The sequence below is a fragment of the Nannospalax galili genome, unplaced genomic scaffold (assembly GCF_000622305.1).
Source record: "Nannospalax galili isolate Female #2095 unplaced genomic scaffold, S.galili_v1.0 scaffold183, whole genome shotgun sequence".
NCBI classification, from domain to species: domain Eukaryota; kingdom Metazoa; phylum Chordata; class Mammalia; order Rodentia; family Spalacidae; genus Nannospalax; species Nannospalax galili.
The window spans coordinates 2,141,188-2,161,268 of NW_008350555.1; the positions used below are offsets into that span (position 1 = coordinate 2,141,188).

The window sequence follows — 20,081 nt, forward strand, 5'->3', positions numbered from 1 at the left end:
TGCCCATGGAGGACAGAAGAGGGCATCAGATTCCCTGGAACTGGAGTTACAGATGATTGTTAGCTGCCGTGTAGGTGTTGGAATTCAAACCTGGGTCTTCTGCAAGCACAGCCAGTGAGTGCTCTTACCTGCTGAGCTATATCTCCAGCCCCTAAAAACTTATTTTTATTATTTGCTAATTATATGTATATGTGACTGTGTGTGGGTATGTGCACACGAGAACTATGCTGTTGGGTGCCAGTAGAGGGTGTCTCTCTCCTGGAGCTGGAATTAGAGGAGGCTGTGTGAGCTGCTTGACATGGATACTGGGAGCTGAATTTGGGTCATTGCAAGAGCAGTATGCACTTTAAAAAAAAAATGTGTGCGCCGGGTGTGGTGGCGCACGCCTTTAATCCCAGCACTTGGGAGGCAGAGGCAGGTGGATCTTTGTGAGTTCAAGGCCAGCCTGGTCTACATAGTGAGTTCCAAGACAGCTGGGGCTACAGGGAGACCCTGTCTCAAAAAGACCAAAAATAAAAAATTTTTTTTGTGCATATGTGACTGTATGTTTGTATGCTACAAGTGTGCGGATGCCTGCAGTGGACAGAAGAGGGTGTTGGATCCCTTGGAGATGGAGTTCAGGTGGTTGTGAGCTCCCCAGCATGGCTGGTAAGAACTGAACTCAAGTCCTCTGAATGAGCAGTGAGCACACTTAACCACTGAGTCATCATATTCCAATTGGGCTTGAAATTATCCTTGCCATTGTATCCTCTAAAAGAGCCATGTTGCATAAAATGTAGTGAAAGCAGGGATCAGAGGATTCTTCTCCTGACCAAAAGTCGTGAAAGAAATACTAAGAAATACTTTAAAAATTTACTTATTGTGTATGTATGTGTAGTGAGTGTGGGCACATGTGTGCATGTGTTGAGGTCAGAGGACAACTCTTGGGAGTCAGTTCTCACCTTCCACCTTGTTGAAGCAAGGTCTCTTGTTTCTGCTGATTATTTTTATATGTTTGTGTGTCTGTCTGCGTGTATGTTTATGTACCATGTTTGTGCCTTCTGAGGCCAGAAGGTGTTGGATCCCCTGGAACTACAGACAGTTGTGAACCACTGTGTGGGTACTGGGAATCAAACCCGGATCTTCTGCCCCAGATTTCCCTTCATCCAGCCTGGAACTTCCTATGTAGACCAGGCTTCCTCTGCCTCCTGAGTGATGGGATTAAAGGCTTGTGCAACCACGTGCTGCCAACCTCCCCGCCCCCTTTTTTTAAATAAGGGTTTGGGGGTTCCAAACTGAGGTTTTGTCAGGTTTAAGTCAGGCTTGCATGGAAAGTGCTTTGACCTACTGGGCCAGCTTATTGACCCTGAATTTGATTTTAATTTGTATTTTCCTCCTATATTTTGGGCCCACCTTTTTTCTGTCTTTTGCTTTCAGCCTTGCTCTGTATTCCAAGGTTGTTCCTACATCTTACATCCTTAAATTGACTTGAATTAGATCAACCACCGTCTGTAATCTTTGATTAATTTTACCTTATGTTAACAGTTACTACTGTTTTTTCTTAGAGGCAAGGTAAAAGCTCTTAGGGCTCCATGTTTGGGGTCCTAGGTTTGATCTTTAGCACCAAGAAAATAACAACAAAAAAGGGTTGCTCTCGGGCCAGTGAGATGGTGCAGCATATAAGGGTGCTTACTGCCTGAGTTTGAACCCTGGAACCCACATGATAGAAGAAAAGAACTGATTCATGGGTTGTCCTCTGACCTCCACACCTGTATGCATGCACACCACACACAAATAAATATAAATTGTACAGGTTTTAAAAAATAATTTGTTTTTATTTTATGTGTATGAATGTTTTGCATATGTGTATGTAAGTATACCCATGTTGTGCAGTGCCTGCAGAGGCCAGACAGAGGGTGTCAGATCCCCTGGAACTGGAGTTATTAATGGTTGTTAGCCACCATATACGTGCTGGACATTGAGCCTGGGTCTCCTGCAAGAGCAACCATTGCTCTTAAATGCTGAGCCAACTCTCCAGACCATTCAAGTCTTTTTTTTTTATTTTTTTTCTGAGACAGGGTCACCTTTTAGCTGGCCTTGAGCTTGCTATGTAGATCAGGCTGACTTTGAACTCACAGAGATCCATTTGCCTCTGCCTCCTGAGTGTTGGGATTAAAGGTGTGCTCCACCACTCCTGGCTTAAAAGATTTTGTTTTGTTTTGTTTTGTTTTTTAATTAAAAAATTGCTCTGAATTTGGTTCCCTTGTCCTGCCAATGCCAATTTCAATTTCCTTACTCTTTCTCATTTTAAAATTGATTACAAGAGTGTTTGCTGCAAAATCATGAGGACCAGAATTCAGATCTCAGCACTCATGTAACAAGTCAAGCATTCTGTAGACCCCTTATTACTCCAGCTAAGGGGATCTCAGCCTTTCTATTTTGCTCTGTGCACACACAGGAACATGTACTCACCCACACATGTGTACTCGTGCATATACACACATAAGTAAATAAATTTTTCAAAAAAATGGTTAAAGGGGGGGCTGGCAAGATGGCTCATCTGGTAAAAGAGCTTGCCATGCAAGCTTGACAACCTGAGTTTAATTCCCAGATTTCAAGGTGAAAGGTAAAACAACTCCTAAAATTTGTCCTCTCACTTCCACATCCATGTCATGTCATTTTTGCCTGCATGCACACTCAGATCATAGACATACACAGTAATAATAAAATAAAAAATTAAATTTAAATTGATGAAAGGAGGGCCAAGGTGAGGTGGCATGCATCTTTAATCCCAGCACTCTGGAGGCAGAGACAGATGCATATCAGTGAGATCAAGGCCAGCCTGGTCTACGTAGTGAGTGGTTCCAGGCCAGCTGGGGCTCCAAGGAGAACTTGTGACCCCAAAATATTAGATACACATTTAAAAACCATAAGGTTTGATATGCTAATCACCTAGTTGTGGCTATACTTGTTTTTCTTTATAAGTGTTCAGAGTTTATGCATTATTATTAATATTTATGCCAAATCCCTCAGAGTATATTGAATACCCAGCATTAAATAACTGCTTTATATGTTTGCCCATTTAACCTGTCTTTCCTTTAGTGGATTATCTTTTGTATTTTTTGTTTATTTTTCACATTATAGCTTGGACAGCTTTTAGCAGCCACCTGCAAAGAACTTCCAGGCCCTAAAGAAAGTAGACGGACTGCTAAAGACCTTTGGGAAGTTGTTGTTCAGATCTGCAGTGTGTCTAATCAGCACAAACGAGGAAATGATGGCAGAGTTAGTTTAATAAAACAGAGGGAATCTACATTAGGTATAATGTATCGGTACGTATTAGTACGTTTCTGTCAGTGATGCTTATTTTTGTGTTTTCATTTACACCGCCTATATTTTTTCAAGATCATCTATCTTTATTCTATGTATCATAAAGATGGATAATATTAGACTGGGGTATAGCTCAGTTATAGAGTATTTGCATTACACTAGGCAATGGGTTTGTTCTTAATATCACAAAACCCAAAACTAAACAAGATAGATACTCTTTAGAATTTTGAGGTGCTCCTATCTTATGCACCTGTTATCTGGCACTTTGGAAGTGCCTTTTTAAAGAAGACTGTCTAGCCTCTTAATTTATCCTTCTTAACATTTATTTTATGTTTTTATTTACTCTCTGTATGTATATGTATGTGTAAACATGCACATGCATTTGTGCCTGTGTGGAAGTCAGAGGACAACTTGCACATGTCATTTCTCTCCTGTCATACGGTTTCAAGGATCCATCAGGTTGTCAGGCTTGACTACAAGTGCCTTTACCTACTGAGCCATCTCAGCAGCCTCAGAAGTTTAATTTAGTCAACATGACTTCAAAATCAGTAATGTCTGAGGTTGGATAATACTGAGGAATTCATGTAATTTAAAATAGGGAAAAAAATATTTTTAGGTTATTGTGAAAATAGAGTATTTACTTTTTGTAACTACAGAATTGGGGAGTTGGGAATAAAGCATCACATAATTACATTCCTTGATTTAATGTCTGATATTAAGTGTATATATACATTTTTTTTTGGTAGGAGTGAACTGCTTTCTTTTATCAAAAAATTACGGGTAAGATTTTTTAATATAATTATTGATATTTTTTGTAAATAATAAAATACTAAATGCTTCATATGGTGATTTGATAATTCAAGTTAATGTGCTTGTCTGTAATGATAATCTGAATGAAGAAATTTATTTTGTGTTTACTATGTTTTAAACAACAGGTTCTTCTTAAATTACAAAATGTCTCCATCCAGGTGTGGTAGCACACACTTGTAATCTAAGCATTTGGGAGGCTGAGGCAACAAGTTTCAGATTAACCTGGACCGCATAATGAGACTTTATCTTAAAAACACAAGCACATCTCCATGGATGTGTGAAGCCTGGCTTTCATTTTTGCTTATTATGAATGTCACATTTACTTATTGGTCATAAGTGATGTTTCATCACTTAAATTTCTTTTTTGTTTTGTGTGGTTTTTTTGAGACAGGCTTTCTCTGTAGCCCCAGCTGGCCTAGAACTCACTATGTAAACCAGACTGGCCTCCATTGCAACGTATCCATCTGCCTCTGCAGATGGGATAAAAGGTGTGCACCACCGTGCGAGCCTTTAAATGTTATTTTGAAGAATTAAAAAGTCCAATTCTTGCTGGGTGTGGTGGCACACACCTGTAGTCCCAGCACTTGGGAGGCAGAGGCAGGTGGATCCCTGTGAGTTCAAGGCCAGCCTGGTCTACATATTGAGTTCCAGGACAGCTAGGGCTACAGGAAGACCCTGTCTCAAGAAGACCAAAAAAAAAAAAAAAAAAGAAAAGTAAAAAAAGAAGTCCAGTTCTTTGGAGATAGCTAGATGTCCTGGTTGGAACAAGATTGTCATATGAAAGGGGGTTCTGGCGGTTCTAGATCAGTGGCAGAGCAGTTGCTCAAGACCTTGGGTTTGAGTCCCCAGCCCTGTCCTTCCAAATATCTGGGAAAGAAAAGAAAATGAATGAAGTGATGTAACAGTGATTATAAGCTAGGGGTCTAAGTGTGGTAATTGTAATGTAAATTATGTGCTTGATTTCTTTTTTTTTTTCATGAAGCTGGAAATGAAGTTGAGCTTTAGTGAGCTTTATCAAAGATGCTAAATTCCCAAAAGATAAAGGTCTCGTGTATGATATACTTGGAGTGTCTGGACACACACACACTCTGCACACTAAAGATTCTTATGTTTTCTTTTTCTTAGGAACCATTGGTTTTGACTATTATTTTATCCCTCTTTGTGAAGCTTCACAATGTTCGGGTCAGTATTTTGTAATTTCATTTAAGAATTAGTTGAAAGAAATTTCTTCTAAATCATACTGTTTAAATAGCACATTTTCTTGTTCTAAAAGGAGGACATTGTGAATGATATCACAGCTGAACACATTTCTATTTGGCCATCTTCTATTCCCAAGTAAGTAGTAGTATAACTTATATTTAGAAATTACCCTAATTGGTATAGATACCCTTAGATCATTTAAAGGCCACAGATCTGAAGGATTCTACAGATAACTTTGTGTTTCTCTGTTATAGTAGTTAACTTCCTAAAAATTATAAAAATGATTTGTTTTCTAATTCCCTGTAGATCTCTTCTAATTTAGTGATTTTACCCGTTTCCCAACTCCTTTTAGTTGTCATAGGAATAGCCTTGTTTTTTTTTTTTTTTTTTTTTTTTTTTTTTAAAATATTCTCTCTTTGTACCTAGGCTTGCTTTGAACTCTCAGTCTGCCTTGCTCAGCCTCCCAAGTGTTAGGATTACAGGTGTGCCAGCTTCTGGTTCAAAGTTTCTTGTCATTTCTGCCTTCCCTCCTAATCTTATGTGTGCTTGATGGTCCAGTCTCAGTCTTATTTTATCACTTAGTGGCATCTTTGACGAAGTAAAGATTTTGGTAGGTAGGTAAACAGGCAGTACAGTGAATGTAAGTATTTTATTCCTGTCTTAAGAGTTAGAGATTGGAAGCAGAAGCTGGGCATGGTGGTGCATGCCTGTAAGCCCAGCACTCAGGAGCCTGAGGCAGGAGGATCACTATGAGTTTGAGGCCAACTTGGGATTCATAGTGAGACTGTATCTCACTGTATGTCATCTCCCCACTCCCAAATAACAGAGAAAAGGGACTTGGAAAGTTAGAGTTGGTAAGTCCACTTGCTTATTTCCTGAAGCAGTACCATGCTTTATTATTTACATGCCCATGGTCCACAACATTCAGACTGCATATTCTACCATACATTTTTACATAAAATTTAGTATATAGCAGTCCAAGCATAAGGTAGAGACAATTTTACGCCTTCTTTCTTTTTTTTTGAATGGTGCTGGAAATCGAACCCAGGGTGGTTAGTATGCTAGACAGGCATCCTGTCATGAGCTACATTCCCAACCCCCAGTTTTGTCTTTGTTAGTTGGTGGCTTCAGTTACTGTATTTGTTACCCCTATGACCACTTTGGCTCAAGTTTAGACTGTCACAGTTGATCGCCAATTTGTTTTTAAGAAGCAAAAAGCACTGAACTATATCTCTAGGCCTACTATATAGCCTTGAGTAACTTGCTTTCTGTGCTAAATTCTTCATCTCTAAAATGGGAATAAGAATAGCACTTACCACACGCCTATTTTTGGCGGGGACTGGGCATGCGGTCCCGCTCCCCGTTATGTGCTGAGGCAGAGGGAAAGGGCTGCAGCCCTCAGTGCCGGTGGCTTCTTGTCTGCCACTTCTATCTTCAAACACCGGGACAAGGAGGGGGAGTGATAGCATTTACCTCAGAAATGTGAGGATTAAGTAAAGTTAGTGTGTTTTTAGAACCAGATGTTTAGAGTAGGGTCAGGCACATAACTGTTATCTTTTATGATGGCAGTACTTTAATGTGATTATATGCTTGACAAGAAAAAGTATTTTTCCTGATCAAGAGTCCATTTTGAGGGGCTGGAGAGATGGCTCAGCGGTTAAGAGCACTGACTGCTCTTGCAGAAGACACGTGTTCGATTCCCAGCACCCACTTGGCGGCTGTGAACTGTCCTTAACTACAGTTCCAGGGGAATCCGAAGCCCTCTTCTGACCTCCGCAGCATTGCACGACACAGGTGCACTCACATACATGTAGGCAATACACTCATACACATAAAATAAAAATAATAAATGAAATATTTTTTAAAAAGGAGTCCTTTTTGATTCCAAAGATAGCACTCCCAAGAGTAGTGAGGAAAGTGGGTAAAGCATTACCATTTTAGGACTTACTGCTGTGTAGATAGAATTCTTAGACCTGTTAACGTGACTCTGTAAAATATTATAAACTGGTTTTCCTCACTTAGCTGTAAATGAAGAGCTGGGTATTTGGTAATAATGCTACAGCTTCTACCTTCTGTCCTGGATACAGTGGTGGGTTATTATGGTAAAATCTTAACCCCCTCAATCTAACAGATTCTTTGTCAAGTTCCCTTGTAAGTGGCTGTGACTTAACCTTGTGTCTGAATCCACGGAACTTTTTTGCTTATAGGAGAGAGGAGCCATTAGCTGTGTTGTCTTGGGTGCTGGTCTGGCTTTCCTTGTTCTGTAGTTCCAGGCTTCCACATTGAACCCAGCACAGAACTTATGGCACTGTCTACTGTTTTTGACGGTGTCACTACCGAAAGCACAGAAGTGACATGTGTGCCACGTGGAACGTATAACCGCATTAGGACTAAGGAAACATCATATCCATGACTCAATCTTATGAGAAATCTGGGGCATATTTAACTTCAGAGAGCAGTGTTGTTAGGATTTGAGCCCTTGGACTTTTATGACTTCTAGAAAACAGAACTTTGTTTTTGTTGTTGCCTATAGGTAATGGCTGGTAGTAGAGGTAAGGGTTTTATTGTATTTGTGGCTACTGAAATTTTGACTAGGTCTCCTTTTTTTTAATAAATGCATGTGTACACATTTTGAAATCAACTTCTGAAATATAGATTAATGCAAAGTATTTTTCTTTAGTCTCCAGTCTGTGGACTTTGAAGCTGTAGCAATCACAGTGAAAGAGCTAGTTCGATACACACTCAGTATAAATCCAAACAACCATTCTTGGTTAATTATTCAAGCAGACATTTATTTTGGTAAGTGAGATATTGGTTGCTTTATATTTTGTGTAACACTGTTAGAAGTGAAAGTAAATATATTAAACATTACAGTAGTTTTATTATACTTTATCATATTTTTGAGCATTTCCCATCTTGGTAAATTAAAATAAATTGAATTTTTTATGCTGTTTTGGTTTTAGATGCCTTCAATATTATATTGACTACCTTTTTTCTTCTTTTTTTAAAATGCTGGATGGTTTTGGTTTTTTTCCTGAAAGATTGGTTAAATATTCTTAACTAATAGGAGTGGGACTTTGTAAAATTGCTGTTGTAGACAGGGGCTGGTGAGATGGCTCTGTAGTTGGAGCGCCAGAACCCACATGGTATAAGAAAAGAGGTGACTTCTGCTCATGGTGCATGTGCATACATACATACTAAATAAATAAATAAATAAATGTAAAAATTCTAAAGAAGTGTAGCTCATGCTTATAAATTCAGCATATTTGAAGATGACACAGGTAATTGCCACAAGTTCAAATTTTGTTGTTGTAAGATCTACATAGTAAGAGCCAGGCCAGCCAAGGCTACATAATGTAGCATATATTGCATATATATTAAAAACAACAACAAAAGGTATTCTAGAGTCTATATTCTTAGAAAGTAATTTCTAGGGGCTGGAGAGATGGCTCAGTGGTTAAGAGTACCTAGACTGCTCTTGCAGAGGACCTGGGTTCAATTCTCAGCACCCACATGGCAACTAACAACTGTCTTTAACTCCAGTTCCAGGGGAACCCAATGCCGCCTTCTGACTCTGCTGGCATTTTACGACACAGGTGCACTTACACACATGCAGGCAATACACTTACACATATAAAATAATAGTTTTATGTAATGAAATTTTCCAAATTGATAGGAAGTTTGCAAAATTTATATTACTTAAAGATGAAGTAAAATATATGACTGGCATTATTTCAGGATCAGGGGTTTTAAAATAGAAATTTCAGATTTCATATTTTAATGACAATTAATTTACCCATGTTTTCTACTTCAGCAACAAACCAGTATTCAGCAGCTCTTCACTATTACCTTCAGGCAGGAGCTGTGTGTTCTGACTTCTTTAATAAGGCTGTGCCACCTGATGTTTATACAGACCAAGTAAGTAGTTTTGTGGACTGGGCTTTCTTTCTTGTTCTTGACCTTTTCACATTTTTCTTCATGAGCCTCCTTAGGGCTTTCCATGTATGTGATGATAACTCCCAAGTTGATGCTATCCATTTGTTTGTATCTGTCTTTTTTGAGATAAGGTCTTGAGTTGCAGCCCAGGCTGGTCTTGAACTTGTAGTGATCCTCCTGCCTCAGCCTCCCCAATACTAACAATTACAGGCATGTATCACCATTCCTAGCTTGCTCTTCCTGATTTCAGTGTCCATGTCTGTAATGCCTGTTGCTGCTTTTTACACCCACCCAACACCTCAAACTCAGACTGGCCAACTGATCTCATTGTCTTTCTTTACCAGATCCTCTGCTAATAAACGAACCTGCATTTTCACAAAGCTGTCTAGAATACCAAACTCCTTTAGACATTTGTGTTAACAAAGCCCAAATCCTGTGTACCAAATGTGGCTCCCTTCTCACTTTACTGTCCTATTATCATTATCTATGAAGCTCTCTAGTTGCATAGTTTTTATTTCCTAAATCCCTAAGTTTTTCTCCTTTTTTCCCCTTTTTTTGAGGTTTTAGGACTATTTTATTAGAATTAAAGAAAAATTCTCAAGGTACTAAGCTAGTAATTTCAGCAGCTGCCTTTAGGAGAATGGAGGGTGTCCTAGTTTGTTTTCTTCATTGCTGTGACAAAATACTTTGACCACTACCAACTTCAGGAGGAAACCGTTTTATTTAGCTTACATATCCCGGGTTGCAGTTCATCTGGGAGCCCAAGGTAGGAACTTGGGGCAGGATCCTGGAGGCAGGAGCTAGAGCACAGACCATGGAGGAGTGCTGCTTACTGGCTTGCTCCCCTGGCCCCTGTTCAGCATGCTTTCTTATACAACACAGACCCAGTTTCCCAGGGGTGGCACCATCCACAGTGGGCTGGGCCCTCCCACATTACTCAACAGTCAAGAAGATGCCCCATGGACATAGCCACAGGCCAGTCCAATGAAGACAATTCCCCAGTTGAGGCTCCCTCTACCCAGGTGTGTCAAGCTGACACTAAAGCTATCCAGCACAGAGAGGAAAAGGAAAAGAACCATGTGGCCATGTAAATTAGAGCCTGCAATGGAGGTTGGTCACGTGGTTGACTGGCCGCCACATGGTTGGGAGGAGGATGCTTTAGAGAAATAGTAAAGAAATACAAGATGCTGGGGCAGCCCAAAGTGTTAAAGAAAGCATGCTTAGAAAAGAGATATGAAGTCTTTTTTTTTTTTTCTCTCTCTCTCTCTCTCAACATATATATTTAAGTGATAAAACATGCATTGATACACCTAGGAAAATGATTACTGTAGTCAGACAAAGCACACCACTTCCCATAGTTACCTTTTTATAATAAGAATACCTAAAGCCAGGAGCCCAGTGTGGTGGCTCACACCTATTATCATACTTGGAAGGCTGAGGCACAAGGATTCCTGCAAATCTGAGGCCAGTCTGAACTATATAGCAAGACCCTGTCATTAAAAATAAAAAATCTTACAATCTACTGTATTGGACTTTTTTTTAGCAAATATTGCAATAATACTGTGATTTTTTTTTTTTTTTTTTTTTTTGTGGCATTGGGGATCAAATCCTGGGCTTTGTGCATGCTAGTTGAGAGCCATACCCCAGAGCAACATCCCTAAACCTACAATACAGTATTATTAACTGTACTTTTATGCTGGATATATAGATCTCTAGACTTACTCATTCTGTCTAGTTACAGATTTGGGTCTTTGACATACTTTTCCACATCTCCACCTCTGATTCCAATTTTTTTTCACTTTAATACTCATTGCTGGGTTTGAGAGATGGCTCAGTGGTTAAGAGCACTGACTGCTCTTGCAGAGGACCTGGGTTCAATTTCCAGCAACCATATGGTGTCTAACACCGTCTGTAACTCTAGTTCCAGAGGACTGATGCCCCTTCTGACCTCTGCGAGCACTGCAAGACACTGGTGCACTTATATACAAGCAGGTGGCAATACACTCATATACATAAACTAAGAATAAAATTTTGAAAAAAAAACACATTGCTGTTTCTTTTGATTTAGTCCACTTATATAACTTAAATGAAAAATTTTAGTGCTTAACAATAGTTTTCGAAGTAAGATTGGAAGATTTTTTTAGTATTTTATACCACTTTTAAGTTAGCAGCAAAATGGAATGAATAGAAAGGCCAGGGTACCCCTATACCTGCTGTTCTCCCTTTCCCTAACTGCTTCACATCTGTTGACATCCTGTACCAGAGTGGTACATTTGGGTTTGAGGAGCAGCCAGTACTATTAACTGTTGAGCCATCTCTCCAACCCTCAAAGTGGTACAGTTGTTACAATCAATGGTAGCTAGTTTCTCAAAATAACTTTCTTTTTTATAGGTAATAAAGCGAATGATAAAGTGCTGTTCTTTGCTGAATTGTCATACACAGGTTAGTTATGATCCTACAATATTGGCTTATTTTCATGGTGTTAAGGTTTATATGTAAATCTATATACTGGGAAGTAACGTCTACTTTTTGTATCATAATTAAATTTATGGTGTATTCTTTAATTTTTTAGTAATTTGTAGAAAACTAAAATGAAAGTATGAATTAGTAAACATTGACCATTGAACTTAAATAGAAATGAAGCATTTGAAGTGTGTTTTCTTCTATTTACCATTAGATATGTATACTAGTCATTGGGGAAATGCAAATCACCTAGGGATATGGAAAGATTAGAACCCTCGTACGTTGTTAGGAATATGAAAATGTGCATCTGTGAAAAATAATTTGGCAGCTCTTCAAGAAGTTAAACAGGAATTTCCACATGACCCAGCAGTTCCACTTCTTGTAAATATCAGAGAGAAAAAAATATGTCTGCTGGAGCATTTAGGGGTGCAACACTCAGGAGACAGAGTAGGATCAGAGGCAGAGGCAGGTGGGATGTGAGCTCTAGGCCATCTTGGTCTACATAAATGAGTTTCAGGCCAAACCAACGTAGTGAGACCCTGCCTCAAACAAAAGAAAATACGTCTGCAGAAAAAGTAGTACTTCAGTGATGTTCATGGCAGAACATTCAGTGGAGCCAAAAAATAGAAGAAAAAAATCCCAGTGAATGGTTAAGTAAAATGTGATATATCTGTACATTGAAATTCTGCAACTATAAAGGAATGAATTATAGATATGTACAAGATACATTAACTTTAAAAAACTGCTAAGTGAAAGACAAGTGATATGTTATGATATGATTTCATTTATAAGAAATGCCCAGAATAGGCAAGTCTGTAAAGACAGAAATGGATTAATGAATATCAGAGGCTTGAGGGGAGAATGGAAGTTCCTGCTACCAGACATGAGATTTTGTGTGTGTGTGTGTATGTGTATAACAAAAATGTTTTAAAATTAGTGATGGTGGGGCTGGAGTGATGGCTCAGCGATTAAGAACATTGGCTGTTCTTGCAGAAGACCCAGGTTCGAATCCCAGCACCACATGGTGGCTAACAACTGTTTGTAACTCCAGTTCCAGGAGATCTGGCAGCATCTTCTGTCCTCTGCAGGCATTGCATGAAACAGGTACACTAACCTACATTCAGGCAACACTCATACACATAAAATAAAAATAATAAAATAAAAAGACTAGTGATGGTTATACAGTTTATAATGCTAAGCAAGTGTTATATAACACATTCCTAGTTCCCTCCAGTTTTCTTAAGGCAGATAATCATTATGACCTGTATACCTGATTGAATTGGATGCTTTGTATGTTTAGAAACTGGTAGCCTTAAGTTTTGCCAAAATGAGCTCCTCCTATACCTGCCGGCTTTAAAAAAGTTGGGCTTTTAAAATTTTTTTAAATATTATTTTTATCTTATGTGTGTGAGTGTATTGCTTGCATGTGTATAGGTGTACCTGTGTTGTGAAATGCCTCTTGAGGTCAGGTGTTGGATTCCCCTGGAACTGGAGTTATGGGTGATTGTTAGCTGCCATGTAGGTGCTGGGAATTGAAACCAGGTTTTCTGCAAGAGAAACCAGTGCTCTTAACTGCTGAGCCGTCTCTCCAGCCCTTTCTGCCAGCTTTTTAAGGTTTAGTTTCATGTCTGCACATCCTTGAATGCCATGATGCTTGATTGGCAATTTCCCATCTTTATTTCTGTTTCCTGAACTAGCTTTTTCTCAGCTTCTCTATCAAGTGAACAAAGATCTAATATTTTCTGGTTTAGGTCACTGATGAACTAAATAGTGGTCAGAAAAACGCTTGGGTAGGCTTTTGAAATTAAAATGAAATGGAATCCATAAATATGAGCTGATTTTGGTATGATTTGCAAAGCTTTCCAAAGAATATATTCTTCATATAAAAATTATTAAAAATTACCCTCCAAAACCAGGAGTCATTGTTACATGAAATCATTTTCAAATCTTTGTTTATGTAGGTGGCAATTTTATGTCAGTTCCTCAGAGAAATTGACTATAAAACAGCCTTCAAATCACTACAGGAACAAAACAGGTATGGATTATTTTTTCAATGAAGTATGATTGAAGTTTTTCTGCTTAAGAAGTAACTAGATTCTGTTTTTCAGTCATGATGCTATGGACTCCTATTATGACTACATTTGGGATGTCACGATCTTGGAGTACTTGACTTGTATCCTTCCATCCATGCTTGTGGTTATTGGAGTAGTTTGTTTCTGTAAATTAAGTATTTCATGTTTTGTGTTTCCTAAAGTAAAAGAGAAATAGTTCCAATCTAAAAAAATTTTGTCACCGGGTGTGGTGGTGCACGCCTTTAATCCTAGCACTTGGGAGGCAGAGGCAGGTGGATCTTTTTGAGTTCAAGTCCAGTGGGTCTACATAGTGAGTTCCGGGACTGCTGGGAGAGCCTGTCTCAAAAAGACCAAAAAAAAAAAAAAATTGTCATTACATGTTTATTGTTTGTGTATCTGTGTGTATGTGGGCACATGTTCCGCAGTGCCCAAGTTGGAGGTCAGAGGACAACTTTCAAGGTCAGTTCTGTCCTTCCTTATGGAGAGAAGTGAGCACTTTTACCTATTGAACCATCTCACTGATCCAAAACAGTTGAGATGCTATCAGATACCGTCAGATTATCATTCTTAACGGATTCATTTAGATCTTCATCATAAAAGAGGTGAAACAGATAAAAGACAAATTGCTGTAAGTTGCTTTGTGTGTTTCTTCAGTGAACATTAACCAATTCAGATTTGTACCATTGAAAAAAGATTTTGTTTGACCAGTTATTGCCAGAATTTAGTTATCACTATGTATTTCTGGTCTTTTTGAGGCAGGGTCTCTTTAGCACCAGCTGGCCTGGAATTCACTATGTAGACCAGGCTGGCCTTGAACTCAGAGATCCGCCTGTTTCTGCCTCTTTGGGGATTAAAGGCGTCCACCACTATGCTCAGCGTATTTCCTCATCTAACATCAAGTCCTTACAGTGGTCTTGCATGAATACATGGGATGACCCAGGACTTACTGAATTGTCTGTCTGCCTTGCTAACTTCTGTACCATTGTCCCTACTGTTCAAACATGTCAAGAACACTCATGCTCTAAAGACTTTCTTATCCAGGAACATTAAGCTTTTTAGGTCTTTGCTTCAGTACTGCCCTCTTAGTGGCCAGCCTTCCCTGATGGTCTTACACTGTGTAACACCCCCCCCACACACACACTGTTATTCTCCTTTTGAAGTTTCTGTAACGCTAACAGTTGACATGCTGTTTACTTTTTCTCTGAGGGTAAGGACTTGGTTTGCTTCATAGTTGATAAGTTTGAATGGTACCTAGTTGCCTAATAGTTATTGACTAGGTAAACTTATTTAAATTTGACTCACATGTCAAAATATATTTAAAAATTTTTTACATTTCTGTGTAAGTGTGGATTTATGTCAGAAGGCATCTTGCATGAGTTTTCCTTCCAGCATGTGGATGCTGAGATCAAAACAGTTGTCAGGTTTGGCAGCAAGTACCTTTACTGAGCCATCTTGCTGGCCCCACCATATTTAAAATTATTACTTGCATAACTTTTGCTAAATCAGTATCACTGCAGATAATTTTTTTGCTTTCACTCATTAGTAAAAGTATGTGCTGGACTAGAGATGGCTCAATGGTTAAAGGCACTTACTGCTCATATAGATTACCTGGACACAGGGTGGCTCCCAATCTTAACTCCAGTTCTAGTGAATCTGATGCCCTCTTCTGGCCTTCTCAGGCATTGTATGCACGTTACATTTACATGTAGGAAAAACCATACCAATTTTTTTTTTTTTAAAGATTGGGTGTGTGTGCATACATTGTGTAGATGTTAGTATAGGTGCACATGTACCATGGTGTGCATATGAAGATCACAGGACAACTTCATGCATCGGTCTTCACCTTCCATTTTGAGACGAGACAGGGTCTCTTGTTCACTGCTGTCTGTGCCACGCTAGCTGGTCCACAAGCTTTTGGGGATTCTTCTGCTCCATCTCCTATTTCCCTGTGCTACTGTTCGGCTTTTATGGTGGTCTGGAAACCCCAGCTCCAGTCAGGATTGTGTGGCAAATGATTTACCCATTGAGACATCTCCCCAGCCTTCATTCTATTTTTTGAAAAACTTTATTAGTGCCTGTGTGTACTACGATGTGCATGTGGAGGTCAGAGGGTTATAATCGGGCTTACTTGGCAAGCACTTCTGCTGAGCCATCTACCCCCCCGCCCCAATCTCCTATATCTACTTTACCTGGTGCTGGAAGGTATTATTGAAATTTCTTAGCTTTCCCTTGCTATTATCTATTTAATAATTTTTAAAGCTTACATGTCCTTTTTGTCTTTCTGAGACAGGGTTGCCCTACAGCCCCAGCTGGCCTCTCAGAGATCTGCCTGCCTCCTGCCTCCACAGTGCTGGAATTAAAGGTGTGGTGCCACACCCAGCAGATGAGCTTTTACCCCCACATTTACATGCCCTTACTCTGTGCCAGCCACCTATGCCCAGTTACATGTTTTAAAGTCTTAAATCAAAACTGCTTTACATGGGGTCTTATTACTCCAGTCCAATCTGTCTATATGTATTCTCTGACTTTCTGGCTCCTTTTCTCCTGATTAGGTTTGTGACCTTCCCCCCCATCAGCCCCTTCTATCCACCCTTCCTTTCCATCTCTATCCTAAGTACAGCAAGTACCAGTTTGTATAGTCTCAGCAATACTGATTCAGGCACTCATAGGCAAGGCTTTTGTAATTCATCTTTGTAAAAGATTTTATTTTTAATTATGTGTAGGTGTGTGTGAATGTAAGCACAGCTGCTGTTTGGAGGTCAGAAGAGTTATAGGCAGTTATGATCCATACAACATGAATGCTGGGAATTGAACTCTGGTCCTCTTTGATCAGTCATTTCAGTGTCTTCACTTTTTTGTTCTTTATCTCTTGAAAAGTCCTAACCACTGAATCCTACTGGAAAAAGTGCTAACCATACAGACATGCTACAGCCAAACTACAGTCTACAGTGTTAACCATTTTCTCAGCTGCTTCATTAGTTTTCCTGCTACTAACCTATTATTATTTTAGACTTCTCCCTGTTCAGCTCCAGTTTTCTACCTTTATTATTTTTAATAATTTCTTTGGTTCTTGTTTACTTGGAATAGATCAGAAAGCAGAATGACAACCCACTCACCTTATGGAAATTAGTCTTAAGGATTATGAGTTTACAAGTACCAGCTTGAAATTCTGGTTTCTACTCCCTGTGTCCATACTGAAGACAATCTGTATTCATCTTTAATCCTACTCTTCAGGCAAGAATTCTACAATTCTCTGATGAAGGCAAAATTTTATGATTTTGACTATCTCCTCAGGCATGTTAGTCATTAGCCTTTCATTTGCCAAGTTCCTCCTCTGTTGTCTATAAATTATTTCACATTAGCCCTCTTAACTGTGCTGTACCTCAGGCCACCTCTGACCTCTCTGACTAGATTTTGAAAACTTTTCCATCCCATGCATTTAATTTTTGCCATTATACTTTCAAGGGTTAACAAGTGCAAAAACCTTGTTTACATTTTTCTTTCTTGAATAAAGCCTTCAGCTTTATGTATGCTAGGCAAGTGCTGTACCATAGCTGATCCTTACTTATCTCATCCACTCATGGTTTTTATAGTACCCACAGCAGTTATATTATTTCTCTCAAATATCTGACCTTCCAATTTCTGTCTTATACTTTGGACTTAAAACCAATTGTCTGAAATACATTGTTTAAAACAACTCTACTGCTGTCAACCTTTGTCATGTACATTCTTTGAACCAGCAAGTCTTCCTATTCTAATCATGATTTCCTTCAAGCCATCTATCAAAAGAAGTTGATTATTGGGGGCAGGAAGTAAAATCTAAAGATATGCTTCTTTCTAATCATGAAAAGTTGAGCTATGATATACTTTTACAGTGCCGAGTGCACATTAAAGTGAAATCCCTAAAACATAAAAAACATGAAATGTGATTTCACATTCTGTTGGAGTCTTAGTTTAACTATAAAACATCAAATTAGTAAAGAGAGCTTACTGGTATGTCAATCACGTAAACATACATGAATTTACTTCATGCAATAAAGTGTAACTGCAGGTAATTCCAGAAACTACAGTTCAAAAATCAGTCCTTAGGAGTAGCTTGGTGCAATGGTTAAGTTTACCATAGCTCTTAAATTTTGTAATTTGGTTCAGTTACTGTATTATTAAGAAGACTATTTTTGACCATACCTCTAATAACACTTTTCTGTTTTAAGATCAAAGCCATTGGCCAAACAGAACTGAATGCAAGCAACCCAGAAGAAGTGTTACAGCTGGCAGCACAAAGGAGAAAAAAGAAGTTTCTACAAGCAATGGCAAAACTTTACTTTTAAGCAGTTAGTTAATTTTTTTAACTTTTATTTTTTAAACAATGGGCTAAAAGAAAACAGTATTAAAAGGTTGTTTATATAATACATATGTACAATTTAGTGGTGGTTTCTTTTCAGACAAAAGACTGAAACAAATACTAACTTAAATTTACAATTTCTTTGAAGAGAGAAGAGGTTCACATGTTTGGTAAACTAGCAAATCTGGTATCATTTTAAGTCTACTTTTTGAGGCCTAAATTTCTTTTTCAAAGGCTAATTGAAAATATTTAATGTATAAGTAGCTATTCTATATACAGTAAGTTAAATAAATAGATTTCTAGAAGTCAGTATACATTTAATATTTTTCTGCCTTAAGGAAATAGAAGTTTAGGTCCCCTGTTCAGCTTTACTGTTCTTGACATTGTCCTCATCTCATGACTTAGGGTTTAGAAATGGTCCTTAACAGTTGCAAACATAAATAAAGCCTTAGTTATACTATATTTCAAAAGTCTTTTAGGGGTATCTTAGAGTAATAAAGTGACTTTCTTATATAAATAGCTTGAAAAGGTATTTTTTTACCCAAATTATGATATATAAAATTATAAAGCAACCTCTGTATCAAAACCCCAAGTAGGAGCCAAAGCATTTATCCTGTTTATAATTTCTTTGGTTCTCCCATTGTTCAGAGCAGTTTTAACATTAGGTTTCAGTGCCTTACTGCTTAAAAAAATATTATGGCAAGGCAAAACTAGTTAAAAACAGATTTAATTTTATCATTTGTAAAAATTCAAGTTTTATCATAGCTTGCTACAAAATGCTTTAGTCACCTTATTACAATCTTTGTAAACAAGTTTAAATTTCATTTCAAGAACCAAATTGCACTAGTCAACAGTTTAGGAATTTTGAGAATCTAAAATCTAGATTCAAAGTACTGTTTCAGGTAATGTATCCTCCTTTAAGGTAGCCCTTGTATAGTTCAGAATGCCAATGATAATATTCCTAGTTTATAAAGAAAAGCATAGTAACACTGGATTTTAAAGAAACAAACAAAAGTCATTGCTATGGCATAAATTGTGGCTAGCTTCTATTCAAAACCTTGGGAATGAAGTCATCTTTGTAAACAAGTCTTGCTGTTATTTTTAAACAGCTACCATAGGGAAATAGTTTCTTTAATGCCAATTTCTTTGAAAGTTTTTTGATTTCTTTTTTAGTGCTGAGGATTGAGCCTAGGGTCCATGCATGCTAGCCATTTAGTGCCAGTTTTAAGTTGTTTTTAAATAAAAGAATGGCAGTGTCACTTCTGAATTGGCAAAGACAATCACAGCACTATTTTTCTGTAGAAATTTTAGTTCATTTGTATGAAAATTCTACCCAGTACTTGTTCAATTCCAATTTGCTAACTTCAGTGTTTTCCTGGTGGTTTTTCAGTACTCTTCGGTGGTGTCATAATGCCTCCATTGCACACTGGTGACAGTTGTCCTCCTTTTCTGAAGGTGTTGACATAATTTACTTCATTCTGTACATGTAAAGTTATACAATAATTAAGATAAATCAGAATTCTATGTACCTATTGAGACTCTAGGTCTAATGTAGGAGTCTAAGTCTTTATAAGTTTCAAAAATTGAATTGCTTGTAACATGTATTCTAAATTCTTATCTAGACTAGACTATTGGCCTTGATTTTTGAGTTTCACAAATTGATTTGATGTCATAGTAATTTATTAATACTCCCCCCTTCCCCTTGAGACAGGGTTTTACTCTGGAGCCTAGGCCAACCTTGAACTCATGATAGTCCTGCCTCAGCCTTCCTAGTACTAAAGATTTATGGGCATATGCTACCACACTGAGCTTAATTTTATTAACTTCTTTACATTTTTAAAGCAGTGTGCTGTTACTTTGCCCATATCTTATTATATATAACTGCCTGATGTAGTAACCTATAGTATGTTCATTATCACTTTCAGTACTTACTAGATTGCAAGACTTAATTT

The 20,081-nt window shown here is 38.2% G+C and overlaps 2 protein-coding genes and 1 pseudogene across 5 annotated transcripts in view; 2 read left to right on the forward strand and 1 right to left on the reverse strand.

The window, feature by feature from the left end:
• Positions 1–18,201, forward strand: part of Ints8 (integrator complex subunit 8) — a 55,097-nt gene extending 36,896 nt beyond the window's left edge. Inside the window, exons 17-27 of one of the 3 annotated variants that reach the window (XM_008847844.2) lie at positions 3,124–3,308; positions 4,053–4,086; positions 5,242–5,298; positions 5,390–5,451; positions 7,997–8,115; positions 9,131–9,234; positions 11,644–11,694; positions 13,677–13,750; positions 13,824–13,888; positions 14,372–14,415; positions 17,999–18,201. In XM_008847844.2, the coding sequence (XP_008846066.1) occupies positions 3,124–3,308; positions 4,053–4,086; positions 5,242–5,298; positions 5,390–5,451; positions 7,997–8,115; positions 9,131–9,234; positions 11,644–11,694; positions 13,677–13,750; positions 13,824–13,888; positions 14,372–14,415; positions 17,999–18,115 (912 nt within the window). In that variant the 3' untranslated portion in view covers positions 18,116–18,201. The remainder of the gene's footprint in view (positions 1–3,123; positions 3,309–4,052; positions 4,087–5,241; positions 5,299–5,389; positions 5,452–7,996; positions 8,116–9,130; positions 9,235–11,643; positions 11,695–13,676; positions 13,751–13,823; positions 13,889–14,371; positions 14,416–17,998) is intronic. The other 2 variants (XM_008847846.2, XM_008847847.3) reach the window with 2 other exon arrangements.
• Positions 6,639–6,768, forward strand: LOC115072849 (annotated as a pseudogene).
• A 743-nt stretch (positions 18,202–18,944) lies between the features above and the next one.
• The window catches only part of Ccne2 (cyclin E2), a 12,713-nt gene continuing 11,576 nt past the window's right edge, over positions 18,945–20,081 (reverse strand). For both annotated transcript variants that reach the window (XM_029570796.1, XM_008847843.3), the window contains exon 12: positions 18,945–19,607. In XM_029570796.1, coding sequence (XP_029426656.1) covers positions 19,494–19,607 — 114 coding nt within the window. In that variant the 3' untranslated portion in view covers positions 18,945–19,493. The remainder of the gene's footprint in view (positions 19,608–20,081) is intronic.